The 21,328-nt window shown below is 40.4% G+C and overlaps 3 protein-coding genes across 7 annotated transcripts in view; 2 read left to right on the plus strand and 1 right to left on the minus strand.

The window, feature by feature from the left end:
• The first annotated feature begins 1,502 nt into the window (after positions 1-1,502).
• Positions 1,503-12,520, plus strand: SELENOT (selenoprotein T). Of its 3 annotated transcripts, none has more exons than XR_009764099.1 (7): positions 1,503-1,713; positions 7,597-7,707; positions 8,155-8,281; positions 9,289-9,376; positions 10,177-10,329; positions 10,952-11,099; positions 12,296-12,520. XR_009764099.1 is itself a non-coding variant. In XM_061637024.1 (6 exons), the coding sequence occupies exons 1-5, from the start codon at positions 1,577-1,579 to the stop codon at positions 10,299-10,301; spliced, it is 588 nt and encodes a 195-aa protein (XP_061493008.1). In that variant the 5' UTR covers positions 1,503-1,576; the 3' UTR covers positions 10,302-10,329; positions 10,952-12,520. The 3 variants fall into 3 exon arrangements, 1 of the variants encoding a protein (XP_061493008.1); XR_009764100.1 differs by having other exon boundaries at positions 12,337-12,520; XM_061637024.1 differs by having other exon boundaries at positions 10,952-12,520.
• A 2,379-nt stretch (positions 12,521-14,899) lies between these two features.
• Positions 14,900-21,328, minus strand: part of ERICH6 (glutamate rich 6) — a 63,923-nt gene continuing 57,494 nt past the window's right edge. Inside the window, exons 20-21 of one of the 3 annotated variants that reach the window (XR_009764102.1) lie at positions 18,300-18,495; positions 14,900-15,286 (exon numbers count right to left, since the gene is read on the minus strand). Coding sequence is in view for 1 of the 3 variants with exons in the window: in XM_061637027.1 (XP_061493011.1) it covers positions 18,487-18,495 (9 nt within the window). In the remaining 2 variants the exon portion in view is untranslated. Of the gene's footprint in view, positions 15,287-16,966; positions 17,298-18,131; positions 18,496-21,328 lie in introns of those variants that run through there. The other 2 variants (XR_009764101.1, XM_061637027.1) reach the window with 2 other exon arrangements.
• On the plus strand, positions 19,675-20,958 carry LOC133389420 (glucose-dependent insulinotropic receptor-like). Its single transcript, XM_061637034.1, has 2 exons — positions 19,675-20,501; positions 20,878-20,958. The coding sequence occupies exons 1-2, from the start codon at positions 20,048-20,050 to the stop codon at positions 20,886-20,888; spliced, it is 465 nt and encodes a 154-aa protein (XP_061493018.1). The 5' UTR covers positions 19,675-20,047; the 3' UTR covers positions 20,889-20,958.

The raw sequence follows: 21,328 nt of genomic DNA on the forward strand, positions 1-21,328 counted from the left end.
TTTGTAATTCAGTACTATGAGAGCATTGGTCAGGGGTCTGATTACTTTTGCAAGGCACTGTATATTTATTTATTTACTAAATTTATATTAGTTTGGAATTTGGGGTCTTCCTTATTGCTTGTTAACTCAGTTAATACCTGCTTTCCTGAGGTCAGCAAGCCAGTTTTGTTGACCCCTCTGCCATAGAGTATTGTTTAGTTGAAAGGATTAGGAAATCTGGAATCTGGAGCCTTATTACTTATTAACTCAGTTAATACCTTCCTGAGGTCAGCAAGCCAGTTTTGACTATCCTGTCACTTGGTGTCAATGTGAGGGTTGTATCTCCGAAGTCTGTGCTCTTCAGGTTCTCATGCCATGATCTATTAATATAAACTATAGAATAAAAAACCCATTTTATGCATACCTCTTTACAGGCCTCCCTTATGTTTCCAGTTTTCAAACATCCTCCCCTACTCAAAAAGAAAAAGAAAAAACTAGGGAGGGAATGTCTGCCCTGGCAGGAGAACTAATGCAATTAATTTGGCAGGCTTTATCCCCTAGGGGGATGCCCAAGGGAGGCCTGCAAGCAGGACCTGAGTGCAACATTGCTGCCCCTACTTGTGATTTTCAGCAACTGGAATTCAGAGGCATCCTGCCTCCAGCTATGGAGGGTGAGCATAGCCATTGATAGCCTTATCCTCCTAACACACTGACAGTTGGTCCTGTTCCCTTAAGTGGGAAGGGGAGAATGGAACTTTCAGGTAGGCATAACTGCCAGTTTGCTATCCTATAATACGGCATTAACCAACCTGGTGCCCCTCATCTGTTTCCTATCATCCCAGGGTCAGAACCATGCTGGCTGTGGCTGATGGAATGGGAGCTGTAGTCCAAAACAGCTGGAAGACACTTGGTTTACAAAGGCTGTTGTAGAAATTCTGTGAGAGAGGAGAATCCTGGGAACTGTAGTTTAAGTGTCCTGGGAATGGCAGCTCTGAGGGAAAGCTAGTTCCCAGGCTTCTTTGGGAGAAGCCATGTGCTTTAAATGTATGGTGTGGCCGTGACCCCGACTTAAATTTGTAGTGTAGATATACTGTTTACTATGCCTGAAGCATACAGACTCTTTAGTGACGCATATATGCACCCTGACAACAGAATATCTGAGGTAAGAACCAGGCTCCTGAGGGCTTATTATTTATTTACAAAAGTGTTTATGTACCGCCAATTCATACAGTGTAACATGGCGCCGACAACCTATACATTATTATATATTAGGCCAAGGCGACATTCCACACTCATCATGGGTCCACCAAGTGGAAGGTGACAGCGGTCAACGCGCCCACCACTTGGTTAGTGTAGCCCGTATGTACCTTTGCGCTAGGTAAGCCAGTTAGCGACGGGTTCTAACTCCACCCTGAAGGCGGTGGCGGTTGGAAGCGCACTTGCCTTTGCAGTCCGGAAGAGGTGGAGCCCTGGCGCAGGCGCATTACGACGCCCACTCGCGTGATCTCTCCAGGTAGTAGTGGCGGCGGCGGGCGAGGGGGAGACGGAGGGAATTTATAAAGCCTGGTGAGGGGGTTTCCAAGCCCGTAAAAGCAAAATGAAGCCGGCGCTGGCGTTGCTGTTCCTGCTGGCAGCGGGGCTGAGCGGGGCTTCAGCGCATTCAAATGGGTTGCCGCCTGGGAAGAAGCTGCGCATGGCCTACGCTACGGGGCCGCTGCTCAAGTTCCAGATCTGGTGAGTGCGCTGCTGTGGTGCGGGTAGCTCGGTGAGGCCTGAGGCGCTGCCAGCCGCCTCACGTAGCAGGAGAGGGGTCGCTAACACCAACAAAGTTCCGTGGTCTGGGCCTTCTCCTTTCACTTTCTCCACGAATGGAGGCCAAATGCCCCAGGAAGGCCGGGAAGAAGAGCGAGGGAGGCCGAGGCAGGAAGAGAAGTGTCAGACGGGAAAGAAACAAATAGTCGGCGACAACGGGGAGGAAATCAGGGCGCCCCTAGAGAGGAGACGTCGGGGTTGGGGGCGGCGAAGTGGTCAGGTGAGGAAGCTGGAGCCTCGCGGGGCGAAGGGTAGCCGAGCCTTGTAGCAAATAGTGCGTGGATGTGAGAGGCGGAGGGTGTGATGAGGCAACTTTTGCCCCGTGGGGGTGTAGAGAGTTGGATCCCTCTGCAGGCTAGTTTGGAATTTAGATCGTGAGTTTCTCAAGGCAGAAGCATTTCTGGGTTTTCTTTCTCTCTGGAATAGCAGTTATCAGTCATTTTTAGACCCACCTTTAATCCCAAGTGCGGCAGTGCTGCTGTTGTGGCCCACCTTGGGTCTTGCCACCAATTGAAGACCAGTGGTCAGAACACTGCATAGGTTAACGGGGTATAATTTATTTATTTATTGTATTTATATACCGCCCCATAGCCAAAGCTCTCTGGGCGGTTTACAAGAATTAAAAACATTGAACATTAAATATACAATTTTAAAAACCATACAGAGTTTAAAACCATAAAGCACAGATAAACTAGGTAAAAGACCTGGGGTCAGAGCTCAGCACATGCTGTTAGAATGCCTGGGAGAAAAGGAAAGTCTTGATCTGGAGGCGAAAAGATAACAATGTTGGCGCCAGGCGAACTTCATTGGGGAGATCATTCCATAATTTGGGGGCCACCACTAAAAAGGCCCTTTCCCTTGTTGCCATTCTCCGAGCTTCCCATGGAGTAGGCACCTGGAGGAGGACTTCTGATGTTGAGCATAGTGTACGGGTGGGTTCGTGTTGGGAGAGGCATTTCATAAGGTATTATGGTCTCAAGCCATGTAAGGCTTTATAGGATAAAACCAGCACCTTGAATTGAGCTTAGAAACATATATGCAGCCAATGCAAGCAGGCCAGAATCTGTTTTATATGTTTGAACTGTCTGGTCCCTGCTACCAATCTGGCCGCTGCATTTTGCACAAGCTGCAGCTTCCGAACTGTGTTCAAAGGCAGCCCCATGTAGAGCGTATTGCAATAAACTAATTTGAAGGTTACCAGAGCATAGACAACTTAAGCCAGGCTATCCCTGTCCAGATAGGTGCATAGCTGGGCCACCAACCGAAGTTGGTAGAAGGCACTCCGTGCCACCGAGGCTACCTGAGCCTCAAGTGACAGAGATGGTTCTAGGAGAACCCCCAAACTATGAACTTACTCCTTCAGGGGGAGTGCAACCCTATCCAGAACAGGTTGGACATTCACCATTCGGTCAGAAGAAGGGGTGTAGGCTCTTAGACATTGTGGAGTAGGGCATCGTGTGTCCATGCTCCAGTATTGTATTAGCTATTGTCCTCTGATGGAAACAGTTGCAAAAGGACAATTGATTCTTTCTCTTCTCCCCTTCCCCATTGGTTTTTAGTAGACAGGGGAAGGAACATCAGCCCTTGTTTAGCACTTAAAGCTATATAATATGTCAATCTGCCATGAGTGGAGCTGTCAAATGATGTTGTTCTAAACTGTATTATTTTTCTTTGGATGCTTGCTTCTCTCACAAGGTTTGTTGTCCATGAAAGGAAATTATCTGTAATTTGTATCTATGTCTATGAAAATAAAGCACATGCAATACAGTGCGTATGTAGCTTTACTCAGGGCAGCTTTACTGAGATGTATCTGAGTGTATCTTTACTCAGAAGTCAGTCCCACCCCGATCACTGGACTATATTCCTACGTATGTGTACGTCAGATTGAGACCTTAGGTTTCAATCCTAAGCGTACTTTTATTAGGGAATGTCCTAATGAACTTGCTTAGGCTTATTTCTGAGTAAATATATTTAATGGAACTTCTAAACAGCAAGTTGTTGGGTTTCAATGAGGCTTTCCTAATTTTTTGAGTTTTGTGGTTAAAGTTCAAAAATGAGGAGAGACAAGCCAATGCTTACAATATTAATAAAGTTGCTAGTAATTATGTGCAAGCTTGTTTTTGGAAATGAAACTTCAGTGTTGTTATGAACAATGGATTTGAAATTAAAGAAAAATTGGAAGTCTAATTAAAGTTTGGGCCTAAAATGTTAGTGCCTTTCTCTAAAAGTAACTATTTAATGGAGTAGTAGTTTTAGTTTTGAACAGTGTTACAGCTTCTGTCCACATCTAATCTAGTTTTTTTTCTGTAACATGTTCTCTCCTTGGGTTTTCCTTATAAACATTGTTCATGCTTATGTTGGTGAAGCTTTGAAAATCAAGAATGTTTCCACCTATTTATTGCTATTTTTATCAGATGTTGTTACTCCCCTTGTGTTACCAGCGTTACATCAGCATAGCAACGCATCACAGTTGGGACCAAAGGGAAAGAAAAGCAGAGTCATTTTTAAAAGCATTTCACATTAGTCTTCTAGGTTCCCAATTCTTTTTCTGAATCTCCTGAATAATATTTGTGAATTGTATGTATATCTCAGTAGCTACTTAAGAACTGAGCATTAACTTTGATTGTTAACTATTCACAGCACATTGAGGAAACCTTACCATAAATGTGAAAATCCCAAGTTTTTTTTTCTTTTGGAGGTATATCTCTTTAGCATTTGAAGAGGACAACCATGAGGCACCCCCCCCCCGGAAAACAATGGCCCTCAAGAATAAAACTTGATAGGGAATCAATCTAGGAGGCCAGTAAAGGAAACCCAAGACTGGGATCCTAAACATTATCTGGAAATTCTCATTGAAACCCAAAAGCAACATATCCACTACCAGCTCTTTTTGGCATCATTCTTGGAAATCACATGCAAGTTAGACCAATAAAAATACAATGTAAACTTGTTTTTCTGGTGCAGCTCTTTTACTTGATCAGCATTATCTATAAACTACCTGGAAGCAACTGGTAGCTTCTTTATGCTAGCATCCAAAAAAGTTTAGAGCCGAGTTTGCTCTAATTTGCCAAGTCAGTGTTCTTTAAAGGACCATTACTAGTGATTTTTGTAGTAGTTGCTTATTGTGATAGTTTTAACTAAAGTATAGCTGTACACTAGCGAAATCGGTTACTAAAGTTCTTGGTATCTTTTGAACTATACAGTGTGTAGCAAAATAGATAATATCCAGAGCTGCTAGTGTGAGAATCAGAATTGAAAGTATTTTGATACAGCATTTGAATTTCCAAATGGCATTGCGATTCCAGAAGAAAAGATGTCTTAATGTTCTGTCATTTTTTTGTTGGAGAGTTCTCTACTGTTTTCCACCCTCTTTTCCCCCAAAATATTTTAAAGGAAAACAAACTGCTATATTTCAACATGTGAGTTTGTTTGTTTGTTAATTATCAGTACTTACAGATATGTTTTGGAAACACCCATACAGTTTGAATTTTGTTTCTGGTAACTTGCTTCACAGTTCCATCACTGTTAACTTTACATAAAAACATTCATTGAACCTGCAGAGTCCAGCTTAGGGGAGGATGGAACAAACACACTGAGAGTAAGCCATGACTTTATTGCTTACAGCTTCCATACATTTTTGTTATTAAGAGCAGGGGTACGTCAGTGTTTCTGTCAAGCTGACTGCTAACAGTAGTGTCTGAGCTCTAATTACTGTGACATGCTTTATTTAATTTTTTTTAAAAAAAAAAATACATCAGTAGCTGGGGTAAATTTTGAAGAAAGCTATTTTAAAGCATTTTCCAAAACAAAATTCCCAGAGTTACAACTTTTAGTAATTGGTAGCTAAGCCTCTTCAGGAATGTCTGTTGGAATCTTCAGCAGAGTTCCTGACAGATGTTGCCAGTGTTCTGGAGGTCATATCTTTTTGAAACTCTCAAGAAAGGGTTATCCTCTGGCCACCAGTTTTCAGGGAGTATGCTTATATTTTGTCTATTCCAGTGCCATGTGCTGCAGTATAGCTCTTAGTAGGACTATATCACTTATGAATTTCCAGTGATGTTTTGAGTTCTGATTTTATTTATTTAAAATTACATTAAAGTTTGCTGTTGGTGTGAGCTATTAATTCCAGTTGTTGGTGTGAGCTCAATGCCAGTTGTGCAGAGATGAGTTTTGAATACAGCTTAAGCTGCTTACGTAGATAAATTGAGATCTTTTGATTTTGTTTTTTCAATGTCTTTAAATGTTAAGAAGCTCAAATGAAATTTATGATAAACTAATAATTAATCGACTTGAAGGCATATAGCAACAACAAATCTTGTTCCAACCAAGGTATAAAATCCACCTTAGGTGCACTATTTATTGCAGAATTTATATAGAAGTACACCAATACCATAGTCCTAGGATATTATCACCTGCACAGTAGTAAGTGTGAAAGTAAAGACTTCAGGCCTTGAACTTTAGTCAAGTATGTAGTGAGAAAGAAAGGGAGGGGTTGGGAAATGAGCAAAGGATGCTCCAAGAAATGTAACTGTCTAAACCGCTGCAAGCAGAGATCCTTGACTGTCAGAGGAAACTTTGTCAGTTTGTATCTCTCCTTACAATTATATGTAATAAAAGTGTCTCTGACAGACTTGAAACCTAAACACAGAGTGAAGCTTGTTTCTTCCATGTAAGCAATAGCCAATATATTCACATAAACCATTAACATTTATTTTCTGTACAGAGAAAGCACTGGGTCAACCCTCCAAAATTCCAGTTGAATCTTTGTATGTAGTGTGCCCCCCCCCCGGTTGCCTCCAGCCATTTGTAAAAGAAACAAATCCAAGAATATTGGCTCAACCTGAATAGATATAAGTGCCCATACAGAGTTTTCTTTCTGGGGAAAAAACTGGGACAAAAAACCCCCAAGGAATTTCCTACTGATCCTTGTATTTACGGTACTTTTAAACCCCATTCAGTAGAAAGTACTGGGTTACTGAATGCCTCATGAGATTTTTCTAACAAAACCAGGTCCAGTGAAGCAGAATTAATTTCCGTTTTGACACCACACACACATGGCTGCTTGTGGGGCATTTTGCTACTACAGGATACCTTGGAATTAGTCCTGGGGTAGTAAAATGTTTCCTGAAAAAGTCTGTGCAAGTTTTTTAAATTTTGCTAAAGGTGTTTATACCGCAGCATCAGTGTACATGGCACTCATGTGTGCAAATGCAGTTGCTTGTATTTCAAAGTTGGTTACCTTTGGGAATAAGTAGAGGTATGAAGTCCTGGGGACAAACTAAAAAATTTGGGAGAGGAAATTGGGTTTTTCTGTCCATCCGTTCCCCCCCCCATTTAGGGGGGAGGGAACAGGGAAAAAACATCCATCTCCCTAATTTTTCCAGTTTTTTCCATGCCTTCACATCTCTAGGAATGAGGATTTAAGAGGTAATTCACAGGCCTCATTAAAAATACTAGATTAAATATGAATTTATATAGTATTTTTACATGCATAAAATTGTGCTCAAAGACATACACAGATTTCGAGGAGAGATTTAAAGAAGGAAGAGTACTGGCACAACTGTTCAGAGGGTGAAGCATACGCAGGCAGAAGGAGAGAGCGGGTGGATTTGTGATGAAGAACAAGAGACTTTTGGGCAGATGAAGGTGGTAAAGTTGAAGGAGTAGATATACATTTGTATTTAGGGAAAATGTTTCATCATGGAGCATGTGATTTTTCATTGATTACGTCTGAATAATTAATCTTACCTGAATGTTTGTGCTAAAATACACGTAACATAATTGTTATGAAATATTTCTGTTCAGTGTTTCCTGAGGATACAGACGGGTGTTTGAGGAGTACATGCGGGTTATTAGCCAGCGGTACCCAGACATCCGCATTGAAGGGGAAAATTATCTTCCTCAGCCTGTTTATAGGTAAGTTAACTTTGAGTTCCAATGATAATCTTTGAAAGTTTAGGCAGATTATTCCACATGTTAATCTCACTTAGTACCCTTGGCAAGAGTTCAGTTTCATGAGGCTATCTGGTCTGGAGTAATCAACCCACACTTACAAACTAGTAATGATATATTGCTTTTGCTGTGGTTAGAAAGTTTACAATAATGCTGGTGCAAAAAGAGAGAGAGCATAAAGGAGGGTTCTTTTTTGCATTTTAGCAATCTGCAGAAATAAGATATGGGTCTGGAATTACATTCATCAATTGTAACACTTAAATTTTCAAATGTAACATTTTCAAATATGTAATATTGATAAAGTATAAATCAGTCATATACAACTTAGTATGACATAATTTTTGTTTTTTATATAAGATGAATTTAGGTATGGCTTTCATTAGTGATTGACCTGTCTTTTTCTTCTGACAGACATATAGCATCTTTCCTGTCAGTCTTCAAACTAGTGTTAATAGGCTTCATTATTGTCGGCAAGGATCCTTTTGCTTTCTTTGGCATGCAAGCTCCCAGCATCTGGCAGTGGGGCCAAGAAAATAAGGTACAGATACGATTTTTTCCTCCTAAAATATTACTTTCTGATGGAGTGGAGGATGGCTTCACTATGTGTTCATACAACTAAAGAGACGTTCCCACGAGCATGCTTTTGCTGATAAAAGTGAAAATTACAGAAACCTCCCCCAGCCCCCTAGTTCATGTGAGAATCTTAAGTGCTGGGAAAAAATACTTTGTTACTTGTTAATAATGAGCTTTTTCAGCTGCGGGTAAGAATATGTGATATGGAGACTCTCCTAGTCCATCTCACTGCCACTGTTAGAAATGGCTTTTCCATTGGTGGACGGTGCAGCAGGCCTAAGAGAACAGAACACAGCAGCACTGTTTTTCAGTTGAGGCTGGGACAGATTTTTTTGATCTCTGATTGAAGTAGTATCTTCACTATTAGAAATTCTGAAAAATAACTGACCAAATGAAGGGATGAGTTAAATATAAAACAACCTGTTCTTGGACATGGCTTATCCAATAAGCTGCAATCTTACTGTAAACTGAAACTTAATGTTTGCCTATGAGATCTTTTAGTGTGCCATGTTGCTGAATATTGCATCATTTTATCCTTTGGGTATAGCACCAAAAGAACATTTAACATACTGGTGTAAAGGGATCAATACCCCTAGGATTTGAAACAGAATAGTAATAAGATATCTAATATGGAGCATATGTGCATTTGCTTACTCTCTTTATCAAAAGAGGTTACATTTTAGAAATAATACCCTTCTCTCTAATTTTATTTTTGTAACCTGTGTAGTGTCTGTCATACTGGTTATCACTGGCATGCACCTTCAGCCCATATTATAAATGAATGCTCTTAATTCAAGGAGCAGAAGACAAAAAGTCCAATTCTAATTAAGAGGCATGAACAAAGGAGAGAACTATTTTCACCAAGTATTAATATCAGTTGTATATAGAGCTGAACTAGTAAATCCATTGCATAACTGATAAATTTATTGCATAACTTAAATACTACTTTAGATTAATGCACTTAATTTTCAGGTCTATGCTTGTATGATGGTTTTCTTCCTGAGCAGCATGACTGAGAATATGTGTATGTCAACAGGTGCATTTGAAATAACTTTAAATGGTGAGTTCTGAACAACATTCGTGTCTTCTAGTTAGCTTCAGAGGGATTTTGTGTACTGTACCCATTGTTAAGGTATCTACAAAACTACTAGCTGCATTTGAGAATAGAGGGTGTAGATGACATAGCCCCTATGTCAAAATGGGAGGACTGTGAGTGAGCTCTAAAGTTTCACAAATAACTAAGAATTTTTAGTACTATAGCCTTAATTATGTGCTCCCATTTTTTATAAAAGTGCTACTCTAGTGTAAGTTGATTGAGCATTGGCAGAATAATCAGTTGGTCAAGAAAAAATTGGCACAAAAATTCTTCATGTAAACTTTGTAAACAGAAAGGTTTTTTTATTGATCTGTGGTTTTATTGATCTTTGCTGTGTGTACATTGTTGAGAAACTGTATTTGAGGGGTAGAGCTGAGAGAGATTGAACCAATATTGAAAAGCTTGTGTCAGTACTTTTTCTCTGGATATCTTGGTGAGTATAAAATCAGAGTAGCATCTGGTAGTTCCTCCACTGTACAGTAGGGCCCCACTCATACGGCGGGGTTGTGTTCCGGACCCCCGCTGTAAAGCGAAAACCGCTGTAACGCGGAACCCACTGAATAGAATGGCGCGTGGTGCCCAAAAACCGCCGTAAAAGCAGAACATGTGCCGTATGAGTGGGGCTTTAATCTAATTGCGTCTAATTGAGACCGCTGCATTAGCAAAGTGCTGTAAAACAAAGCGCTGTAAAGCGGGGCCCTACTGTACAAAAGGTAGATTAATATGGTAATTGTTTTTTCCTCTTCCCTCCTACGCTTATTTAGATGTTCCGGTGTGGTCTAAGCTACAGTCTGGACACCTACCTTCCATGCAGCAGCTTGTTCAAATCCTTGATAATGAAATGAAACTCAATGTACACATGGAGCAGATGCCGCATCATAGATCATAGCCCCATCTATCAGTACTGAAAACTTCTTGTAAGTTTGGTTTGAAGATTGCTTACATAACTGATTTTGTGATATAAAATAGATAGTAAATCAGCCTTTACTTTACCTGACAGCTTTTGGCCGACAAGAGATTTTATGCAGTTGTGTGAATTGGTTGGTGGATGAGGGACAGACAACTCAATCCCTTCTTTCCAGCCTGTTGCTTTTCTGTGCTGGCCATGGAGGAAGGGGCTCCTTTTCCTCTGTGGCCAGCATGGAAAAAGAGAGTATTAGCCTTTCTGCAGACTAGTAAAAAAAAAATGCAACTAACTTTCATGGGTTGTGCTAAATGTATCATACATGTGTTCAGCATTTGTTAAAAATGTTAAGGTGATGGTCCAGATGGAACTTTTGTAACTTGCAATCAGCTTTAGATCTTTCTTTTGCTAGATATCTTCTACGCCTATCTAAGGGATTTGTCTCTCCTAGCAACAAAGTAACATGCACAATAAACAAGTTCATTATTTCTGTTTGCTAAGCTTCAAGCATGTTCTAACTAACTGAACATTGTGTGTTTTCCTTGGCAACCCTGGATATCGAATGGCTTTGGACATTTTTCTTTTATCTGTCTTTGTGCAGCTACCTGGTAAGTTTTTCTTGCTATGTTTTTCAGACATTAAGTAACACTTTCGAAAGGCAACATGAATGAAATTAATGAAGGCCTGTACTGAAGACAGAATGCTGTTGGTACAGACTGGATGCTCTCCTCACCTTCATGTTGTTGTTCCTGAAAATCTTAATGCGAGACCCTTTCAGTGCTGGTATGTTTCCAAGTACTGCACATTCAAGGAGTGCAATAATACTGTATAGTTGTTTTTTTTAAAAAAGAGTTAATTCAACCTCTCCAGAGCTAGGCAACGCAGGCATTAACCAATGATAACTTTTTGTTTTGGGTTGGATCCAGAGTACATTAGTTGCACTTAAATCATATTGGGTTGGATTCAGCTAACTTTTGTTCAGAGTAGACTCGTTGAAATTAATGACTATGACTAACTTGGGTCCATTAGTTTCAGTGGGTGTACTCTGAATAAAAGTTAGTTGATTACAACCCACAGATTTCAATGAAGGCTAAGTGTATCTAACTTTGGGTTGTATCTCGGGTGACATTCAGACCATACATTTGTTTTGCTAGTATTCTACTTTAAATAGTCATGGCTTTCCCTAAAGAATCTGGGAAATGTAGTTTGTGAAGGGTGCTGAGAGTTGCTAGGAGATGCCCTATTGCCCTCACAGTTCCCAGAGTTCTCTTGAAAGAGGGACTGAGTGTTAAACAACTCTGACAATTGTAGCTCTGTGAGGAGTCTCCTAATAAGTCTCAGCACCCTTCACAAATTACACTTCCCAGGATTCTTTAGGGGAAGCCATGACTGTTTAACATGATACATTTATTCCATTTTAATGTGTCCCAACAAAGTTCTACTCAGAATAGACCCACTGAAGTTAACAAACCCAAGTGAATCAGGCTCATTAATTTAACGAGTCTTCTCTGAATATGACCACTGAGTGGTGTTCAACTAAATAATTGCACTCATGCAATAGGACTTGCTCCACCTTCTTTCCTCCCCTCATACCATCTCCAAATCTGTTCTGGAGGCTTGGAGGAACTCCAGAACAGATTTATTTTGGGGGGGGGATGGGAAGAGAGGGGAGAACATTCTGTTGTGCGAGGAAAAATCCTTGTACTGGTGGAACAATTTGCTTAGCGCTACATTGATTACAACTCATAGTCTAGAGCCAACACTTTATTTTCATTTCTAAGAAGATGACATAATGCATTAATATCCTAATTTTTTTCCTTAGAAAAATGGCCTCATCTACAGTATGTGGAATTAATGTTCTATTCATAGTTAAAATTGATCTTTAGGAGTACTGGTTATCTTTTAAACTGGTTTGGATAAAAATTGATGGCTGTCAAGCATTGCTGATTCGGTTATGCAAGTTTTTTATATTTTCACAGTATGTTGCTGAGTGAATGGTGCATTGTATACTAAATTATAGGAACAAGATTATATGCAGAATAAGTACCCTCAGTGTCATGACTTCAAAGAAGACCAAGTGCTGTTGTGATTCCCTCTGCAATTTGAAGTCTGTTTCTGGGCCACTCTACATGATCAAATTGCTTGGCCTTTATGCTGTCCTAAATATGAACTAAGCAATTAATTTAAATAAAGAAATTCATTTACTTTGTCTGTTTGATTACTGCTTGAAGAAAAATAACAAGACAATGTTTAATGTTATGGCATTTTTCTTATTTGAAACTCCCACTTATATAACTCTTCGAATACTCACATAAACCACCAAGTTACAGACTTACATTTGGAAAGTTCCCAGTACATTGCCTAATAGAGAATACTTTTAGCCCAGTTCTGCAAGTGGGCACAACCTTTTTCTCTCATTCTGTTTGGTTGCTTAGAAGGGAATTGAAATATTTGAATTGCTGGGCTGGAAGAATGAGTGGAAGCCTATGAAAAACCAAAACTATTAATATTTAAGCCATGCCGATAGGCTATTTGGTTGGATCCAGCGCAACCCTCTATTTACAGAAGGGTTTTTCCTTAGAAAAATGGCCTCATCTACAGTATGTGGAATTAATGTTCTATTCATAGTTAAAATTGATAGTTAAAATACCCAGCAGGAGCTCACACAAGGTAAGGCAAATTTTGCCATTTTCTTTTGCAACATTCAGTGCCACTTCCATGCTATTTCAGAAGTTCCTCAGCTCCCTTGAGCTTCTCAGGAGGGCTGCAGGGGGGATTGGTAAAAATCACTTCACCCTCCACCTCCATTTGTTGGGAGTCTTCTGTGACCAGAATTTCACTTACAGATCTCTGGATCTGACACACCAGTTTCATTGGAAGTAGATGGGGGCAAGAGACATAGCTCATCCTTTTGGTCAAACTCAGATTCTAAATAAAAATGTAGAGAGCAAAACAAGAATATCGCTTCCCAAATTATATTGTGTGGGGGGTGGGGTTATACCTTCATTGTTAAACTGAAGCCAGTTAACATTTTGAAAGCTTGAATTACAGACAGACAGGCATATACATTACATAAATGAACAATGGATTGGCCCCTTCTGTAGTCAGGCTAGGATTGCTCCAGTACCCCCAGGCCAAATGCAGAGGGAAGTTCATGGCCCAGCATTGAATAAAGTTCCCAGTAAAAGTGTTCATTTATTCTAACCTACTTTAAAAGTAGCTTTTTTGTGTCTATTGTAGCCAAATCTGCAGAAAAGTCAGTTTTCATTTTAAGAAGAAACAAAGTCTACAGTTCCCTTCTGAAAGTAGACTGCAACATATACAAGTCTAAAGTTCATCAAATATTTTGTTACGAGTATCAAACATTTATAGGCCCTTTCCCTCGCTATTCAGAGAACATGTCATTGTGACACACTAAATGAATGATGGTGGAACCTGGACTAACAATAAAAAGTAAAAAGTCCCTAATAGGACATTCATGTAGGAATGTATATATGAATAGAAAAACATATGGTTCCTCACCTGTAGTCTGAAATGAACATGATACAACAGGAGCTGCAGTACGTTTTCCTATATTGTGTTTTCTTCATCATGTAGGTCAGCTCTAAGTGGCTTTTTCCCACTCTGTTGTTGGAAAGGCTGCTTATTATCATTGTTTAGTGAGTTGGGGAAAGAGGAGCCATTTGGTCAATCGATAGTGATCTGTAAAAGAGCTACAAGTTCCACCCATCTGTATCCAAGCTTTAGACTGTTTTTATATATGACTATTTAATCTTTGTTTACCTGAGTGTTTTTTGTTTCCAATTTGAGTATATTAATGTGGTTGCCTTTGAAGTTTTTGGTTTACATCCCTGAGTGCAACGGATACTTAGTTGGATATGAGTTACATGTATATGTCAGCTTTTCACTCAGGGAGGAGGTTCAGTGGGAGGGGGAGGCCCTTTAGCCTTCCCTCCTTCAGAGGTTTATTTTGCTGCTGCCACAAACAGCTAAGTTCCTCTTAGGCTGCTTCCTGTCTGCTTCTATTACCCCCCCCCATGTCCCTGGATTGATACTGCATCATGATATAGTGATGTTCCACCATGCGTGGGGGGACAATAGTGGCCCTACAGTAGCCGAGCCCTGTGAGATGCCCACCACTTCTGCTTGTGGCAATAGTTAAAATTTAAGAAAGGAAACTTTTTTAAAGTGCCAGCACTGTTGCCACCAAGGTCTCCCCCTAAAATGAACAAACATTTGGCTCCTCAGCAAAAATAACCCAGGTGCCCCGCCTGTGAATGGAGTGGCCATTTTGTGGTAGCTCTTCCTAGAGATGTGGCAGTGTGTGTGGCTATAACTGCCATGTGCTGAGTTTTTAAGTAGCTGTTACAAAGTTAATAGTTGCTTGGTCCTACCCTTATTGAAATGTTAGGTATGATTTTTTGGAAGCTCTGTTTATTTTCACTAAATAAGTAGAAGGGAAACCTTTCTTTTGCTATGGTGACAAATTGTGTGATCGCCTCCATTCTGCATGATTTATGCATTTTCCCATAATTTATACAGGATCATTCCAAAACCACTTTATACTTGGAGCATTCATTTATTTTCAGAACAGAGTCACTTTTTGAACTTCAATTATTTAGAGTGGTGGTATGGAACTTCTGGGCCATGGGCCAAATTGGCTCAGCACAAGTCCCAGTTTGGCCTGTTTTCCTCAAACCATACCCACCTGGTGGCATCAGGTGTGTTGCAGGTAGAGATGTTGTTCCCCATGGGGAATGTGATCACACAGCTGATCCCTTCAGAAAGTAGGCTTCAAGTCACTACCCATCAGCTGATAGGTGGTCACTTCAAAGCCTGCTGATCAGTGGCACTTCAAAGTGCTATGAAGGGCTCTTTTCAAGCATGGTACTTAGAAGACCTGATGATCGTTACCAGATGTCATTGTGATGTAGGCTTGCCAGGTTCCGGGCCTGAGACTGATCCTGTATCTTTAGGAGAAGAGAAAGTCAGCCAAGTGCAGGTGTTCTTGCAACACTGTAATGGGAAAAAAACACATGGTGGAATTCTCCCTTCCCCCTGCACAACTTTTAAAGATACAGAAAACCTCTTGGAGGCTGGGCCTGGCAACCCTATTGTGATGTCACATATTTTGCCTGTGAGAGAGTGTGGAGATAAGGACCTGGCCCAAAGGCCAGATCAGGCCCCCCATGCCTGATGTACAGCACAGGTAGCTAACCTGTGTCCCTCCAAATGCTGTTTGACTACAACTTCCATGATCTCTGACCATTGGCCATGCTGGCTGGGCTTAATGGAAGTTGTAGTTAACAACTGATGGGCCAGAAGTTAACCACACCCAACTTACATTATTTTTTAACAATAAGAGTTTAAAGAAATAACACTGTATAGTTGTGTGAATATGTATGTGTATATATAAATAAAAGACAATACTAAGGCAGGGGTGGGGAACCTGTAGCCCTCCATGCATTGTTCAGTTACATATCCGTTGTCATGCTAGCTAGGGCTGATGGGAGTTGAAGTATAAAAAAATATCTAGAGGGCCATAGATTCCCTTGCTCTTAGGGAAACATCACCTGTTTAATCTTTCACAGCTTGTCTGCAGTAAGCCAACAGTACATAGCGCTCTGAGATTTAAAATTTCTTTTGACTGAGGACATTAAAGGCCGGGATCCTGTGTACATTGAAGAGTGAGCCCCATTGAATTCACACATAGGATTGGGCTGAAAGTGTGTTTTTGAACACCCTAACCAGTGGTAGTATTTCTGTAATCAAAGTATTTAAATAATACTTTAATCCTCAAAGCATAAAAGAGAGCCAATAGTAGTGTAGTGGTTGGTGTGTTGGACTGGCACCTCGTAGACCAAAGTGCAAAACCCCACTCAGCCATGAAGCTCACTGGGTGATCTTGGGCCAGTCACTGTCTCAGCCTAACCTACCTCAAAGGGTTGTTGTGAGAATAACATCCAGAAAGGGAAAACCACATTTGTATGCCAGCTTGAGTTCCTTGGATGAAAGGTAGGATATAAATGTAATAATAAATAATAAAATGTGGATTGTTTTCCATTTATAGTAACGTGGGTTCTGTTGCCCTGTTCTCAAAGTGCTGTAACTTTAAAACCATACAAACAGAATTTGAATTTGGACTTTTGGAAATATCTAAAATATGAAACTAACAAATTACAGCTAAGACATCAAATTCTTTACTTATGCCTTTGAAAGAAACTGTTAGTGCAGTTGACCCTCTTTGACAATACTAGCAATAGGCAGTACAGCTTTTCCAGCTAAGAGAATCAATTTGGCAGGATGGTCCTTTGAACTTTACCCTGTAGTGTGTCTATTTGTAACTAGCTACTGTTTTAAAGACCAAGGACAAAAGCTTGCAGGCATTAAAATTGCTTGCCAAACATTCTGTGAATTGCTTAGAAACAGCCACAAGGTACGAACTCCTTTAAAATAGTGTTTGCGGAGCTATTACTGGAACTCTTGGTGGCCATTAACAAGAAGTCACTAGTGATACTCATCTTGGAATGGTTGACATAAAATTGGAATCTGCAATAAATGTGGACTTAATGAAAAGACTGTTTGGACAGAGAATAAATTGACAGTGTATTAAAGAGTGTTCTGAGTGAAACCAGTTCCTTGCAGTTGTATAAATATAACACAGTTGGGTATACCTTTGCCTGTACACTATAACATTCTCATCTCAAATTTGTTTCCCCCCCCTCAACAGAGCATAGTTCTATTTATTGCTGCTATTTATAGAGTGCTTTTTCAGCCAAGCACCCAGTTTTCCATCTGTTCTTGTTCCATGTGGGGAATCGTGCTCTGCTTACTCTCAGATGTGGTAGCAAAGAAATTATTGTTCTGTATCTATTGGAAAGTTGGGTTTGGCTTTTTTGGGGTGGAGGATTACCAATTTGTTCTTTCCCACCTTTTACACCTTGCTCTGGCATTCCTTCTGTCCTCTTCATACTCATCACCCTTGTTAGAGAAGTTATAGAAAAATGGACGTCTCTTTTTACATCTCTTTTAAAGTATTATTTTTCAACCCAACTAACAATAAAATAGTACAATTCCAAAAAGGGATTCTCCCTGACATAGCTTTCTAGTGCTCTCCAAATAACTGACATCCTTAGCAGCTGTCCTCAAGAGAGGTTATTCTGAAGGTCTAGCAGAATATAAAATTGTGTCTTGATTGGTAGGGTTGTCACCTGGCTAGAATCTTTCCAGGTTGAATTTCATTGCCCAAGCTAGAAGCTGGGCCTGGATGATGAAAACCTGCAAGTGTTCTGCCTGTTCTAACTTCTGTGTAAAACAGGGATGGGGAACCTGTGCCCCATCAGGTGCTGCTGTCTACTCATTAACCTTAATCATGCTGCCTGGAGCTGACAGTAGTCCAAAATACTTGGGATGCACCACATTGTCTACCTGTCCTAAGCTATAACTCTTGAATATGCTTGATTGTCTTTTCACAAAGAGGGATATAATGAACTTCCCCTGCTTTTTATCACATGTACTACTTTTGTTTCGATTAAAGAAAAATGCAAGATTTCTTGGCAATATCAAACTTACTGATAATCTCCATTTCCAGCACATGTATTACATGAAAGTCACGCTGAATATCTTTTCTTAACTTCCCCAATCTCCAGACTTAACGTCAATAATGCTAAGTCAGCTATATCCCTCTGCTGCCTTGTCATGTGAATATAATGAAAAACAATTCCCATGTTATTTAATTAGTTTTTCAGATGCATCAATCACCTATTGCATTTCTAGAAAAATGTGAATTGATAAGATTTAATACATCAATTTCTTGCATATATGTGGGCCTTCATTTATTTAAATAAAGGAAGCATGTAAGGACATACATCTCTCCTTCAAAATGGATGGAAAATGGAAATGGACTGCCTTCAAGTTGATTCTGACTTATGGCGACCCTATGAATAGGGTTTTCAGGGTAAGTGGTGTTCAGAGGGGGTTTACCATTTTCTTCCTCTGAGGCTGAGAGGCAGTGACTTGCCCAAGGTCACCCAGTGAGCTTCATGGCTGTGGGGATTCGAACTCTGGTCTCCCAGGTTGTAGTCCAACACCTTAACCACTACACCACAGTGGCTCTCTTCGAAATGGATAGGGAATCTGTCAATAGGATGAGCAGGGCTCCATTCGTAGATCAGTTTTTCTATGCAAAATAATTACAGGAGTGGTATTAAAACCTTGTTATTGATTTATGTGACAAATTTGAAGACAAAGTTACATCCAGTATTAGAGGCAGTTTGCTTCTGAATATCTGTTGCTGGCAAACATGATAGGAGTACTATTGCACTCATGTCGTACTTGTGTGCTTCCCACACACATGCTAGACCATTGCAAGAACAGAAAGCTGGACTGGTTAGGCCTTCGGTCTGATCGTGCAGGGCTGTTGTGAGATCCCCCTTCCCCCACTGATAGCCTGTCTTCAACCTTAACAAATTAGTTTTTGATAAATTAGAAAATGATGGCTTTAATAAGTTAGAGTAGTATTTTTAAAGTATTAGTCACATTCATATTATATGCATCAGCATTTGAATTGAGAATACCATATTGCATATAGGGAATTGATTCCTAATCAAAGTGTCAGTCACATCACCATGTCTTAATGGAAGAACACCAGAAGTTGCCTGATACATTAGTCCATCTAGCTGCTCAGTATTGTCTACACTGACTGGCAAGGGCAACAGTTCACAATGCTTTCCAGGAAAGGGCTCTCCCAGCCCTACCTGAAGTTTCCAGGGACTGAACTTGGAAGGTTGAGAATAGATAGCAAGCAATTTAAAGAAGTGTTTATCACATGCAATCTTGTCTTTTCACACATAAGCTTAATTTTAAATGAATTTACTCCAAGTAAGGAAATAGACTAGGACTGAAGCCTAAATGTGGAATACTAAGCCCCCAGCCCTTTTCTGTTTTAACAAAGCCAATCAGTCTTTAAAAGTTTGGGTTCTGGTGAGCTTTTCTCAGTTCACAGCCTGAGCCTTATGTTTACATCCAGTATCCACTTAACTGGAAACAATGACCTTTTTCTGGGTGTAGTGACTAAAACATGTTTTCCTCCCTGAATCAACTAATATAACCTTATTGACATGTTCGGTACATTAATAACAAACACACAGGATCATTTTCCTGTATGGAGAAGGAAAATGCTCTTTACTGCACAGCTTCCTTTTAGATCCCTAATAGTGCGGATGCTTTCACAATATTTCTGTGCTCTGTTTGTCAAACTCCTTCCTTATCTTTCTGCGTCAAAGACAATTTCAGGAACTCATTGACCAAGCCTACTTTCCCAGCTGTTTTCCCCTCCTGCCCCAGCCAGTTAATTCATTTTGCCTGAAGCCTTCGGTGGGCAGGACTTTGATCCTCTATGCATTTTCAAACACACTTCTGCCAAATGAAAAAAGACAAACCTATATTCACAGAAGGAAAAGAAATAGGAAACTAGCAGCTACAATGATGCAGACAATACCTCTGATGGAAGACTTTTTCCATCAGTTTGAAGAGAACCATCTGACAGCAGAACCAAGCCAATGGATTCTAGATACTAGATCTTCATTTCTTGCTGCTGTGACTTTTAGCAATTCGTTAACTGTAGCGCGTGTTTCCTCCTAGCCTGATGGTGCCTCTTGTGGATTCAGTGTAGGTTGTGCATGCAAGGCATGTCTTCAACACAATAGTTCCACTGCCTTTTCCTAAAGAAGATGCCCACTATTGTGTGTGCAGTGCTAAATGCCTTCCTAAGTGTCATCATCCCATCCGCCAATGTCTTGGTGATCATAGTCATCTGTCAGCTAAGAAAGAAGAAACCAAGCCGAAACTATGTCTTCATTCTCAACTTGGCAGCTGCTGATCTACTGGTTGGCATAATGTGCATTGGGCAAGCTTTGGATGATGCAACAGATGCACTATTTGACACAAATCTGCTTCTTTGTCTTGTGCGGATCTGCATGAGCATTACTCCTTGCATTGGCTCCATTCTCACCTTGCTTTTGGTTTCTCTGGACAGGTACTTAGCTGTGAAGCTGCCCCTGCATTATCCCTCTCTTATGAGCAGGAAACCTATAGTCTTCTCACTTGTTGTCCTGTGGACTGTTTCTTTCTTGGTGGGCCACATGCCACTTATTTTCTCACCACTTCAGCAGAGAAATTTCACAGGTAATTGTGGGATCCTGACTGCGGCCAAGAGTGACTATCTGTATATAATCTGCTTTGGCATCTTCATCCCTGCCTTGCTGACCTTGGTCTACTTGCATATCTCAGTGGGGAGGATTGCCTATCTGCAGCACAAGCAGATCCAGCGTGCCTGCTTGCACCTAGATACCCCTACTGCTCCTCTCCACCATTTCAAAGCTCTGAGGACAGTCTTTATTGTGATTATCTGCTTTATTCTCTTCTGGGGCCCTTATTATGTGGCTGCCATTGTGAAAGCTACCTGTACCTCTTGCAACCTGAGCTCACAGCTGAACGATTTTTTATTCGTTTTAGGAGAAACTAATTCTCTGATAAATCCTTTTGTCTATTCTCTGTACAGCAAGGATATAAGAACGCAGTTTGCCAGACTGATGAAGTGTAAGGGAAAAGGACAAATAAAACCCTACAGGTCTAATGGGCTGGCAGTGAACCATTTCAACATCATAAGCCGAAGTGACTTATCCTGTGGAGGATGCACAAGACGAAATTCATCTGGGGATCAACCCTCTAAATCTGCTTCTTTTAACAGTTCTTCAGATTGCAGAGCAGTGTTCTCAATTTCTTGATCCAAGATGAACAGGACAAAACCCACTGTAAAGCAGGTGGAAAGTTTGTGCACTGATAATAAAAAGGTAATGTAGAAATAATCCATATGTGTAACCAAGCTCTGAACTAAAGTTTGGGTTGGTTGCCTATTCTGTCTCCTGCCTTAATGGTCAATCAACCATAATTTGATGATGCAAAGATCAAAAGTGGGTTAAGAAAACAGTGCTGAATGCATTTGACACCTT

The sequence above is a fragment of the Rhineura floridana genome, chromosome 7, assembly GCF_030035675.1.
Source record: "Rhineura floridana isolate rRhiFlo1 chromosome 7, rRhiFlo1.hap2, whole genome shotgun sequence".
Taxonomy (NCBI): domain Eukaryota; kingdom Metazoa; phylum Chordata; class Lepidosauria; order Squamata; family Rhineuridae; genus Rhineura; species Rhineura floridana.

Excerpts from the sequence above, each read along its gene's own strand:
- LOC133389420 (XM_061637034.1), top strand. The coding sequence starts at position 20,048 with ATGCCCACTATTGTGTGTGCAGTGCTAAATGCCTTCCTAAGTGTCATC.